At 39.5% G+C, this 13,842-nt stretch overlaps 1 protein-coding gene across 3 annotated transcripts in view; it reads left to right on the plus strand.

Annotated features, from left to right (window-relative positions):
* The window catches only part of IGSF11 (immunoglobulin superfamily member 11), a 137,192-nt gene extending 134,491 nt beyond the window's left edge, over positions 1-2,701 (plus strand). For all 3 annotated transcript variants that reach the window (XM_046003601.1, XM_046003602.1, XM_046003603.1), the window contains exon 7: positions 350-2,701. In XM_046003601.1, coding sequence (XP_045859557.1) covers positions 350-791 — 442 coding nt within the window. In that variant the 3' untranslated portion in view covers positions 792-2,701. The remainder of the gene's footprint in view (positions 1-349) is intronic.
* The last annotated feature ends 11,141 nt before the right edge of the window (positions 2,702-13,842 follow it).

Raw genomic sequence — 13,842 nt, forward strand, 5'->3', positions numbered from 1 at the left:
CCAAGGCTGATGTGTTTGCTTTTTTTTTTTTTTAAGATTTTTATTTATTTATTTGACAGAGATCACAAGCAGGCAGAGAGGCAGGCAGAAGCAGGCTCCCTGCTGAGCAGAAAGCCCGATGCGGGGCTCGATCCCAGGACCCGGGATCGTGACCTGAGCCAAAGGCAGAGGTTTTAACCATTGAGCCACCCAGGCGCCCTGCGTTTGCTTTTTTGATAGTATGGTCTGTCCTGAGGATTTGTATCTCACAGACATATGGCCTTAGCAGAAGAAGAAAGATTTCTGGGCTGAAGGGTAGGGTAACATTCAAGTAAATCCTGACAACAATTTTATTTATATTCCTTTTCAGAGAGGATGATCTTCCACCTAAATGTTCTTCTGCCAAAGCATTTCACACCGAGATATCCTCCTCAGAGAACAACACATTGACCTCTTCCAATACCTACAACAGTCGATACTGGAGCAACAATCCAAAAGTTCCCAGGAACACAGAGTCATTCAACCACTTCAGTGACTTGCGCCAGTCTTTCTCTCTCCACTCAGGCAATGCCAACATCCCATCCATCTACACTAATGGGACCCACCTGGGCCCAGCTCCGCATAAGACTCTGGTAGTGACAGCCAACAGAGGGTCATCCCCGCAGGTCATGCCCAGGAGCAGTGGCTCAGTCAGCAGGAAGCCTCGGCCTCAACACACACACTCGTACACTGTCAGCCAAGCAACACTAGAGCGAATTGGTGCTATCCCTGTCATGGTGCCAGCCCAGAGTCGGGCCGGCTCCCTGGTATAGTACCTGAGTGGATAGTGTTCAGAAAAGAATCAGTGGAGCACCCCATGCAGTGGGAGGGCGGGGTGAGCCAGTGCTGGGAAAGAAATGCTTTCCTTATAAGGATACTAGTAAAAAAGCACACAGGAAAAGGCAATGCTGTTTGTTACCTGGCCAGTGAAATTTGTGAAATGAACTGGAATTCTTCATCTTGAAGACTCGTTTCCCCACCACAGATGTCCCAGCATTCTATTCAAAAACTGGATCTCATAGATGTGCCAAGCCAAGGAAAAAGATACAAGAGCAGACTAGCACTTAAAACCCAAACTGCAGTCCAGATGGGCTTGTTCTTTAATTCATGCCTAACTTAATAATTTTTCAAGAGACTCAACTGCCAGGTGAAATTTAAATAATGAAATTATTTAAAAATATAGTTATCTTTCAAAAAAATAATGAGCAACCCTGGGATCATCATGGTTCCCTCTTTATCTAGAGGGCTTAATGGCATGAATGGTTCATATTGGTCCCAAGAGGGCTGGCTCTTGTATCCTAGAATCAAAACTTTTTTACACAAACAAAATTTGGTAAGAAATGGGGGAAAACAAAAGAAACTTCTCTGAGAAGCCCCTTCCTATTTATTTATTTATGTCTTCCTAAACCATGAATTTCATATTTGGAATATTGCTATAAGACAGATTCTTGCCTGTCTGCATTTTTCTAGGGTCTGTTCTGGGTCCATGACAATTACTGTTCATTATTTCCTGGAAAAATATTTTTTTAAAAGAAAACTCTTGTGGGGTTTTTTGTTTTTTGTTTTTTCAAAATACATGAGTGGCATAGGGTTAGGAAAGAAAAGACTGTTACTAACAGTACATTCAGTGGTCGTGTTTGTGGAGCTCTGTGGGAGGCCCATGCCCAGATAGAAAGAGCTGGGGTGTGTGGGCCGCAGGGAGCAGGAAGGCAGGTGTGAGGGACAGGTGCCTTCCTGGCAGCCTCCAGGCACGGCTGGGATGGCTGGGGCTCCCTGCCTATCGCGCGCCAGGTTACCCTTAATGAGGGCAGCACCTGATGCCTTTTGCACTGAGGGAGATAACTTCCTCTTTGTTTGACAAGTCCAGGTTAGTAGGTTGTTACAGGGAGGGCAGGAGCTGTTCTCTTGTTGTTTCCAAAATAATTCGTTTTGCAAAACAGATAAGAATAAGACAAAAGGGATGCCTTTAGGTATGCTCCTGGTAGGGTCTGCCCTATGTTTGTCACAGCTCAGGGTTGCAGTTTTGCCCAAATGCATTTTACACCACTGTAAAGAGACTCCTTCTGTGATTAATTACCTGGCTTGGCTGGCCTTGGAGTTCACCAGATAATTTACAAACTCCCCACTCTTGTGCTGTGTGGATCTGGGCATACTTGTATCGGGGACTATCTTGCCTTAATCACACTTTAAGCAGCACAGAAATGATTTTGCCCCAGAATCGTCTCTGAATTATTTATGAGGCCGACCTCGTGGTTCGATAAGAGCATCATTTTTCCCCCCAATGTTGTCTCTCCCTCTTCGCACCATGCCTTTTGCCCTCTTTTCCTGCAAGCATAGTTGTCAGAGGGAGTGGCTTCCTGATTCTCAGACCGTTTGAATATGTGGAAACCAGCAGCTGCTGCTTTTACCGTGTTCGGGGAGGGCTAAGCTCAGAACCTAACCATTGCAGCCATTTTGATATTGATGAGATGCTGAATTTACGTTAGCATTACTTAATTTTTCCATGTGATTGTTCTTGACTTTGTAAAAATTTAAATAAATGAATGTCTATACTTTTTATAAAGAAGAGTGAAAATACCATGACAGAAAAGATACTATCAGATGTTGTTTAGAAAGCATTTATCTTGCATTTCTTTATTCTTTCTAATTATCTAAAATTCAATAAAAGTTTATTCATATAAAAGCACGTTGTCATTACTTATCATGTATTAATGGATTTATGAGCTTATATTTTGTTTCTTTTTAATGTTATAAGAATTTTCCATTCTGTTAAATAGTATACATAATAATTTTAATGAGCAAATAGTACTCTAGAAATTACTTTATCTTATTAGAAATTTGAGTCCAGTTCTCATGTGTATGACTGAAGTTCTAATGACCTTTTCATACATTGAATGATTTTCTTCTTTCCGTGTCTGAAGCTCATGAGACCAGGTCCATGACTGCTTTTTTCCCCACTCTGAATCCCTTACCTAGCACAGTGCCTAATATAGGTATTGAATAGGTGAATGACTGATGACTTCTAAACTGAAGTTGCCAAGTTCCAGCAGGGAAAGTTGTGATCATGATTGTAGCTCTTGGTATATACTGAATCATTCCTTTGTTTTAACTTTTCTTTTCTTTTCTTTTCTTTTTTTTTAAGAGAGAGTGTGTGCGCACATAAGTGGGAGGAGCAGGGTAGGAGAGGGAGAGAGAGAATCCCCACACAGGGCTCAGTCCCACAACCCTGAGATCATGACCTGAGCTGAAATCAAGTCGGATCCCTCACCAACTGAGCCATCCAGGTGTCCCGTTTTAACTTTTTTTTTTTTTTTAAGATTTTTATTTATCACAAGCAGGCAGAGAGGCAGGCAGAGAGAGAAGGAGGGGAAGCAGGCTCCCTGCCGAGCAGAGAGCCCCATGCGGGGCCCCATCCCAGAACGCTGGGATCATGACCCAAGCCTAAGGCAGAGGCCCCAACACACTGAGCCACCCAGGTGCCTCCCATTTTAACTTTTTATTTTGAGATCATGTATATACTTATATCCCGTTATAAGAAATAATAGACTCCCATATACTCTTCATCTAGTTTTTCCAAATGGAAAATTTCCAAACATCTTGCAAAACTGTTATCACCAATTGACATGGATACAGTCCATCAACCTTATTCACACTTCCACAGTTGTACATGCACTTGCTATGTGCAGGGCATGCATTTAGTTATATGCAACTTCGTCACATTTGTAGATCAATGTGACTACCACCATAGTCAGATACAGGATACCTTGTCCTACCCTTTTATAGTCACAGCTGCTTCCCTGCTCCCCAAGTTCGTAATCTCTAATTTGCTATCCATCTTTATAATTTTGTCCAAGAGTGGTACTTAATGGAATCAGATACTATGTAACATTTGCAGGTTGGCTTCTCAGAATATCTTTTTTGAGATCCATCCAAATTGTGGCATGTATCAATAGTTCATTCCTTTTTATTGCTGAGTAGTCCTCTGCGGTGCAGATGGACCAGTTTGTTTAAGCACTGACCTGTTGAAGGCTATGAGATTTGAGTTGTTTCCATTTTTGGCTATTAGAAACAAACTGAGCGGACGCCTGGGTGGCTCAGTTGGTTAAGCGGCTGTCTTTGGCTCAGGTCATGATCCCAGTGCCCTGGGATCGAGTCCCACGTCGGGCTCCTTGCTCAGCGGGGAGCCTGCTTCTCCCTCTGCCTCTGCCTGTCACCTTGTCTGCCTGTGCTCACTCTCTGTCTGTCTCTCTCTGACAAATAAATAATATCTTTAAAAAAAAAAAAGAAACAAACAGCATTTTTTTATTTTGTAGGCTTTTATGTGAACTAAGTTTTTATTTCTCTGAAATAAATGCCCGAGGGACCATTTGCTCCATCACCATTTGTTGAAAAGGCTATCCTTCCTGTGAACTGTTGTAGCATCTTTGAAAAAAACCATTTAGGCATATTTGTGCGGGTCTGAGTTCCTTAGCTGTTCCACTGATCTTGGTATCTGTTCTTCCACCGATACTGTGGTGACTACTGTCCCTATTTAATAAGCTTTTTTTTTTTAATTAAAGAGTTTATTTATTTGTTTGACACATAGAGAGGGAAAGAACAAGTAGACAGAGTGACAGACAGAAGCAGGCTTTCTGCGGAGCAGGGAGCCTGATGTGGGACTCAATCCCAGGACCCTGGGATTATGACCTGAGTGGAAAATAGACCCTTAACTGACTGAGCCAGCCAGGCGTCCCCCTATTTAATAAGCTTTAACTGATGGAGTGGTTTCTCCCACTTTCTTCTTATGTTTTGAAATTGTTTTAACTATTCCAGGTCTTAGCGGCTTTCCATATACATTTTAGAATAAAGTGGTTTGTGTCTGCAAAACACTGGGCTGTTTTAATAGGGATTGTGTTAAACCTATGACCACCTTGGGAGGACCCGGCATCTTTACTATTTGAGTCTTCAGATCAATGAACATGGTATGTTTCTACACTTCTTTAGACCTTTTTTGATTTATTTCCCGAGCATTTTGTAATTCTCAGGATACAGATCCTGTACATGTTTTGTTGGATTTATCACTAAGTATTTAATTTTCTTTGAAGCAATTATAAATGTAACTGTGTTTTAAATTTTGGTTTCTTTATATTTGTTTTCAGCAAACAGAAATGTGATTGGATTTTTTGTGTTGATTTTGTATTCTGCAACTTGGCTGAAAGAACTTTTTCAGAGTCTGGCTATTTGTTTTGTGTTTTGTTTTCTTGTTGATCCTTGGGATTTTCTATGTATAGAATCACATCATCTGCAAATAGGGACAGTTTTATTTGCCTTTTCTTTTTCATAAATATGTGTGCCTTTTCTTTTTCATAAAGCTATGTTAAATACAAATGGTTAGTATGATATGCTTTCCTTATTCCTAGTTGTAGAGGGAAAGCATTCATTCTTTTACCATTAAGTATGGTGTTAGCTGTAAGTATTTGTAGGTGCTTTTTATCAAATAAAGAAGTTTCACTCTAGTATTAGCTTGCTGGGAAGATATATCATTTATGGGTATTGGATTTTGTCAAATGTTTCTCCATCAGTTGGTATAGTCATACTTTTTTGTTTGTTTTGTTTTTGCTTTAGTCTGTTGATAATACTGGGTTACACTGACTGATTTTCAAATGCTGATTTGAAAATTCAATCTTGCATACCTGGAATAAAATTGCATTTGGTTATGGTGTATAATTTTTTAAAACACTGCCAGATTTGATTTGGTAATATTTTGTTGAGGGTTTTTGTATCTAATGGCCTAGAATTCTCTAGTGAAGTCATCTGTGGCTAGAGAATTCATTTTCAGCTTTTAAATTAACAGTTCAATTTCTTTAATGGTTACAGGATTATTCGGGTTTTCTATTTCATCTTGATTGAGTTTTAATAGTTTCTGAGTTTGAGGAATTGATCCATCTGCTCCAGTGTGTCAGTATTTATGGACTTAAGTTATTTGTATTTTTCCCTTATTATCTTTTGAATGGAAGCTGGATCTACACTGATATCTGTTTCATTCTTGGTGTTGGTGATCTGTGTCTTACTTATTTTTATCAATTTTTCCTGAAGTTTGTCAATTGTAGAGATTTTTTTTTAAGAAATGGTTTTTTTGTTTTGTTTTTTCTTTCTATTTTTCTGTTTTCAGTTTTGTTAATTTCATCCTCCAGCTCGCTATGGATTTATCTTTCATTTTTCTAGTTTTCTGAGGTGGGAGCAGATTTCATACTGTTCCTCTTTTTTGATGTAAGGATTTAGGGCTGTAACTTCTCCCTCAGTTCTTTAGCTGCATCAACATATTTTGAGCTTTTGCATTTTCATTGAGTGCTATATGGTTTTTTTTAAATTTAAAGATTTTATTTATTTATTTGACAGACAGAGATGACAAGTAGCCAGAGAGGCAGGCAGAGAGAGAGGAGGAAGCAGGCTCCCTGCCGAGCAGAGAGCCCAATGTGGGGCTCAATCCCAGTACCCTGGGATCATGACCCAAGCCAAAGGCAGAGGCTTTAACCCACTGAGCCATCCAGGTGCCCCAAGTGCTATGTGTTTTTATATTTCCTGTGAGAATTCCTCTTTACCCATGGATTATTCAGAAATGTGTTAATTTCCAAGTTATTGGAAGTTTTCTGGTCATTTTTCTGTTAGTGATTTTTAGGTTGAAGTTAGCAAAAAAACAAATCTGTATTATTTAAGTTAAAAATATGTATTATTTTAATCCTTTTACATTTATTGAAGTTTGTTTTGTGGCCTATGACATAGTCTCTGTTGGTACATGTTCTGTGGGCTCTTAAAAAAATGTTTATTCTGCTGTTGTTGGATAGAATGTTCTGTATACAATTAGATCCTGTTGGATGATTGCATTGGTCAGTTTTACATCCTTACTGATTTTCTGTCTAGCAATCAGTTTCTGAAACTGAAGTGTTGTAATCCCCAAGTGTAATTGTAGATTTATCTGTTTCTTCTTTTCCTTTATCAATTTTTGCTTTATGTATTTTGAGTGTCTCTTTTTGGTGTAGATGTATTTAGAATCATCATGCCTTCCTGATGGATTGATTCTTTTATCATTATGTAATGTCCCTCTTTGTCTCTAGGGATTTTCTTTTCTCTGAAGGCTCTTTTATTGACATTAATTTATCACCCTGCATTTCTAAGTTACTGTTTGCATAGGATATCTTTTTTCATCCTTTACAACAGTGTCATCATATTTGAGCTTGAGTTGATGGGATATTGTTGGATCATATTTTTGGATCTAGTCTGCAGACATCCATCTTTTAATTATATTTAGACCATTTACATTTAAGGCAATTATTGATATGTTTAAGGCTAAAATCTATTTTAATGTTTGTTTTCTGTTTCTCCCCCTTTTTAAATGATTTGTTTCTCTTACTTTCTTATGGGTTACTTGAATAATTTTTAGGATTCCTTCTTAATTTATTTAGAGTGTTTTTGAATAAATCACTTTGTATATTTTTTTTAGTGTTCATTCTAAGTATTACAATAAGCATACAGAACATATCACAGTCTACTTGTATTAACATTTACCACTTTAATTGAAGTGTGAAAACTTACTTCCATATATATCCCTTTTCTTTCACCCCCCCCCTTTTTTTTTTAGGATTTTATTTATTTATTTGACAGACAGAGATCACAAGTAGGCAGAGAGGCAGGCAGAGAGAGAAGGGGAAGCAGTCTCCCTGCAGAGCACAGAGCCCTATGTGGGGCTTGATCCCAGGACTCTGGGATCATGACCCGAGCCGAAGGCAGAGGCTTTAACCCACTGAGCCACCCAGGTGCCCCTTCTTTCATCCCTTTTAAATATCTTTTTCTTGATTACAATATGGTATATAATTTTTTTAATCATCAAAAAGATTTATAAAACTTATGATAAGGAGTGCATTATATGCACTCATATTTCTGCTTCTTTGTTCTTTCTTAGTTCCTGATGGTCCAGGATTCCTTCTTTGATCATTATTTCTCTGTTTGAAGAACTCCCTTTAGCCAATTTATCAGGGTAGTTCTGCTAGGAGTGAAGTCTATTAGTTTTCTTCTGTCTGAGAATGTCTTTATTTCCCCTTCATTCCTCACTGGATGTAGTATTCATGGTTGACAGTTCTTTTCTTTCAGCACTTGAAAAATTTGGGAAGTGTTCCACCATGACTTCTTAAAACACTCTTTCAGCTTCCCTCTCTTTCTCATATCTTTCTGGGAGTCTGATGATGGATCTTTTTTATTGTCGTACAGGTTCCAGAGGCTCTATTCATTTCTTCAGTCTATTTTCTCTGTTGTTCAGGGTAAATCCGATTGATCTTTCCTCAGACTTACTAATTTCTGTCCTCTGTTGTTTCCACTCTGCTTAGTGTGATCAGCAAGATTTTTATTTCAGTTACTATATTTTTTAGTTTGGCAACTTACATTTGATTCTTATTAAAATTTAATCATTAATGATAATTTCACATCAAATCATATTAAAATATAATTTATATACCATAAAATTCAGCCATATGAGGTGTATAATTCAGTAGTTTTCAGTTTGTTTATAGAGTTGTTGCACAAACATCAGTATAATCTAACTTTATTTTATTTCTTAAAGATTTATTTATTTATTTGACAGACAGGATCACAAGTAGGCAGAGAGGCAGGCAGAGAGAGAGAAGGAAGCAGGCTCCCTGTTGAGCAGAGAGCCCGATGCCGGGCTCGATCCTAGGACCCTGGGATCATGACCTGAGCCGAAGGCAGAGGCTTTAACCCACTGAGCCACCCAGGTACCCCTATAATCTAATTTTAGAACTTTTTCATCAGCCCCAAAGAAACCTGTACCCACTAACAGTCATTTCTTATTCTACACCACCTTCAACTCCAGACAACAACTGATTCACTATCTGTCTATAGATTTGTCTACTCTGCACATTTCATGTAAATAGTATCATACAGTATAGGGGTGTGTGTGTGTGTGTGTGTGTGTGTGTGTTTTGTGACTGCCTTATTTTGCCTAGCATAATGTTTTCTTAGATTCATCCATGTTTTAGCTGTGCTATTGCTTTATTCCTGTTTCTTCACTGAGATTTTCTAATTTTTCAGTTTTAAGAGGACTCATAATTGCTTATTAAAACATTTTATTATAATTATCTTGTGAGATAATTTCAACATCCAATTCATTTTAATACTGGCATCTATTGGTGGTCTTTTCTTATTCATGTGATTTTCTTGGTTCTTGGGATTATGAGCAATTTTTAAATTTTCTCCTGGACATTTTGGAATTATATTATGAGACTCTGGAACCTCTTTTTTTTTTTTTTAAGATTTTATTTGACAGACAGAGATCACAAGTAGGCAGAGAGTCAGGCAGAGAGGGGGAAGTAGGCTCCTTGCTGAGCAGAGAGCCCAATGTGGGGCTCGATTCCAGGACCCTGAGATCATGACCTGAGCCAAAGGCGGAGGCTTTAACACACTGAGCCACCCAGGTGTCCCTGGAACCTCTTTTTAATATTCATTTATTTTAGCCCTTATTCCCCTTGTTGAGGTGTAGCACATGATCCAGATGTGCATATATGTTTACTTTTCTGGGGACACTACAGATAGCACTACAGATAATGGAGTGTTACGGTGTCTCTTTGCAGGTGGCTGGGGTAGAAAGGCTCTGCTTACACCTTCTTGGTGAAAGTTGGGCACCAATCTGTACCATGTCCTTGCCTTCAAGTAGGAGGTATAAACTCAGCTCTTGGCTGGACCTTGCTGAGACCCAGGAGGGAAGAAAGAGGGTGTTTACTTACACCACTTGCTATGGGATGAGAGTAGAAACTCACCTCTGTGCTGCCCATCTGACCAGTAGACAGGAAGAAGGAAGGAAGATGGAGTGCCACATTATCCTGTGTCCCTGATGGGAGGTAGGATGGAGGTTTACCTCCCCACTGGGCTTGTTGAGACCAGGGTAGGAGGAAAGTGGAATGTCAGCTACCCTGCCTTGCACCACTTCTTTCCACCTTGTTGATATTGGATGTGAGTACAGGTTCAGCTCCCCACATTGGGAGGGTACCAAGGTCTCTTAAAATCCATCTTCTTTCCACTGTTCAGAGTGTCTATGCTTGTTGTGTTATGTCCAGGTTTTTAAAAAATAATTGCAAGTGGGAAGGCTATCTTATAATGGGGCTACCCAATCTTGATTGGAACTAGAAATCCTGAAACATTATTTTAAAAAATAATCAGTTTTATCTTGTAGTACTCTACTATTCTGAGGATTTTCAGTTGTGTATTAAATAAAATTCTTATTCCTTCACTTGATTCACTCACTTCCTTCCACAAATGATGTACTCTTTTCATCCTCAACTTACACAGCTTCTCTACTTGAAAACTCTGCCCTAGGCCTGTTCATTTCCCTCAAATTAACTCTTTTTCTCTCTCTTTTTTTCTATACCTTCCACCTATCTCTACTCAAATCTTTCTGTACCACAAGTCTAATCCAAATACTCCGTCCTAAATCCTCTTTTTCCATCTGGTGAGAAGTGTCTGCAGCTTCTCACAAGTGAGAGCATTTACCGTATGTAAGGGAATTGTCACAGTCTGTATTACATTCCTGTATTTGTGTACCTGATTGATCTCCCCCACTGGATCAAGTTATTCCATAATCATTTTTTTTATCCTAAACTATGTGCTAAGTATTGCTCTAGGTTTGGAGGTAAAAAAAAAAAAAAAAAAAACAGGAGAAAACCACAATAGCTATTCTTAAGGAGCTCATATGACAGGAGTACAGACTTATAAGTCAATTACTGCAATTAATATCCTAAGTATACACGTGAATGTTTGTACAAGTTTAGGTGGGACAATGTCTTCTATACCTTAGATGTGGTCACAACATCTCTGTGCCTCGAGCAGAGAAAGTGCTTAAGGGATGTGCTAAACTGATGAAATTGAGAATGGACAATTGGTCTCTTGATCTCAGTTATTAAAAGTAGCTGTCAGTTACCAGAAAATTTCCAAAGCAATGATGAATCAGAGTTATTCACCCAAGGGGCAAATAACTGTACCAACTCCTTGGGATGGTTCCTTTGGAAAAGGTAGAGATTGTATAAGAAATGCAGGGAGGGGTGCCTGGGTGGCTCAGTGGGTTAAGCCTCTGTCTTCGGCCCAGGTCATGATCCCAGGGTCCTGGGATCGAGCCCCGCGTCGGGCTCTCTGCTCGGCAGGGAGCCTGCTTCCGCTTCTCTCTCTGCCTGCCTCTCTGCCTACCTGTGATCTCTCTCTCTCTCTGTCAAATAAATAAAATCTTAAAAAAAAAAAAAAAAAAAAAAAGAAATGCAGGGATTGGGACACTTGAGTGGCTCAGTGGGTTAAGCCTCTGCCTTTGGCTCAGGTTGTGATCCCAGGGTCCTGGGATTGAGCCCCACATCAGGCTCTCTGCTCGGCTGGGAGCCTGCTTCCTCCTCTCTCTCTGGCTACCTGTCTCTCTCTCTCTGTCAAGTAAATTTTAAAAAAATGCAGGGATTTGGAAGAATCCCATGGTAAGTGGCTCTGAAGTGTTTTACATAAAAGTAATTATTGCTACTTTTTGTGCTTACTAAATGGCAGTACTTTAAAAAACGCACTTAGCATTCATTCATTTTACCTTATCACAACCTTGTGTGGAAGAAACTACTCATATTTTACACATGCAGAAACTGAGGCTAGGAGTAGATAAGCAATTGGCCAAACTAGTATGTATTGGCCAATTGCTTTTCTCGTAGGTACTCCTGTCAGAGTATCTGAATGTCTCAATCAGAGATCTGGGGTCTGGGTTGTTTGCTTTCTAAAACCCTCTTTTGGACAAGTTGTATAGCTTATGTTTAGTAAAGTAAGTTTACAGAAAAATGTTGAAAAGATAAAGGCAATCTAGAGAAATGATGACTTGTAAATTCTGTGCATATGTAATTTATAGCTTTCCCTCACAGCTTCCTTGTGAATAAGGTATTATTTCCCTATTTTAGGTAAAGGCAGGGCACAAAATTCTGACTGAATCATAAGACATTGACAATAGGGACAAAATTATTAGACAAAGCAATACATGGAAGTACCAGCTGTGTATATAACACTGCGGACTCGGATGATAGTTGATTACTTTTGGCAGGCTGGGTAACTACATTAGATAGTTGAGCCTAAAATATTTTACACTGAAGGCACATTTCCACAACATCCATCAATTTCCTCCTTTCCCCCAAGTTCATCAGATTTACAGCAGTTTTGCATGTGGGGCTTTGAGTAAATTATAGGACCACGTGTACGTATTTGGATGAGCTGCAACTGTCCATTATATTGGACAAGTCACAGAATTCTCAAAGTCTCAAATTCATCTACAAAATGGAGACAATTGTAGCTCTCTTTGAGGATCAAATGAACTAAAGCACATAGGGTGAGTAGCACAGGCAGGGTCTGGCCATAGTAAACACTCAATGTTAGCCATTATTAGTAGTTCAGAAACTTAAATTTTTGGTTGACCAAGTCATTTATATGGACTCAGTATTCCAATTCTTCTTGCCAGAGGTAGTATTGGAGCGCTGCCCATGTCACATAGCACACTGAGACTCTTTTTCTTTAAGGGAAAAAAGAGTACCTTTATAATAATTGTAATAATTGTCTGTCTGCCCAAATAGTCCCTTGTTTCCTGCTTTCCCACACTTATTCCAAAATAGCATATCTATGTTCTGATTGCCGTCCATTTAAATCACTTGAGGAAATTAAAACACAGAGTACCTGCTGTGTGTCAGACAGCATGCCATTCACGGTGTGTATCCTGTCCATCCTCGCAACACACGTCCAAGTTAGTATTATGCTGATTTTATAGATGAGGAAACCAAGGCTTACAAAGTTTCAGTAATTAGCTCAAGGTCAAAGCTGGTAAGTTATAGAGAGAGCCAAGAGTATTGTTGTAGACTGCTCCTCCATTAAGATAGCTAATAAATATTAAAATTCTTGGCACTGCTTCCAATTTGGTATGGCATAAACAGAATTATTAATTCCTTCTAGTCATTCTTTGTCCAAGTGTGATTTTTTAATTGATTGGAGAAAATTTCTATCTCTGACCTTGTAGACAATTAGGATAATTTTCTTCACACAGTCAAAGCTTTTAAGTCTCCCTTTCTAATTCCTATACTTTAGGGAGTCTCACAGTCTTTTAGTTTTTTCTCATCAGTTTCCTAGGGCATTAGAAGTTTGCATAAAGTACAGTTTCCTCCCCACCCTTAGCCTGAGGCAGGCAGAGAAGTCTTGTGAGAGGAGGGTGAGGTGGGGGAAATTCTCTGAGGTGAGAAGCTCTGAGAGGAACCAGCAGTCCCCCAAGGCATGCAGGGATTGGAGGAAACTGCTCACAGGCTGGATGCCCTGCATTACCCGGACCCAGGTGTCGGTCCAGCTCCGCGGCTCCCTGATGACTGTAGGCAACTTGTCCAGCTCTCGGAGCCTCATTTTCTTCTTCTTTAAATGAAGATCCTAATTCCTACATCAGAGCTCTGCGGATTCAGTGAGTGAATATGTGCACAATGGTTCAGTTCCAGATAATTTATAGCTGTTGTTGTTTGACTTGATAAGCCTTTTATTTAAAAGGAGGGGAAACATTCCATTAGAGAGTTGACAGAAGGTCTGAGTCTCCTACACAACCAGCTCATCCTCCTCCCTCTTCTTCACCCCTTTTCCCAATCATCAAGAAGTCAGGGCTGTGTTGACCCCTCCAATGTCACAGAGCCCCTCCTTTATGATGAGGTAAGAATAAGCTGTGATTTTCTGAGCCCCAGTCCTTTCAGTGCCACGCCCAGAGTTTAGCAGCTACTCAAGGACCACCATGAGTTTCCACCGGGG

Source organism: Meles meles, chromosome 4 (genome assembly GCF_922984935.1).
Source record: "Meles meles chromosome 4, mMelMel3.1 paternal haplotype, whole genome shotgun sequence".
NCBI lineage: Eukaryota > Metazoa > Chordata > Mammalia > Carnivora > Mustelidae > Meles > Meles meles.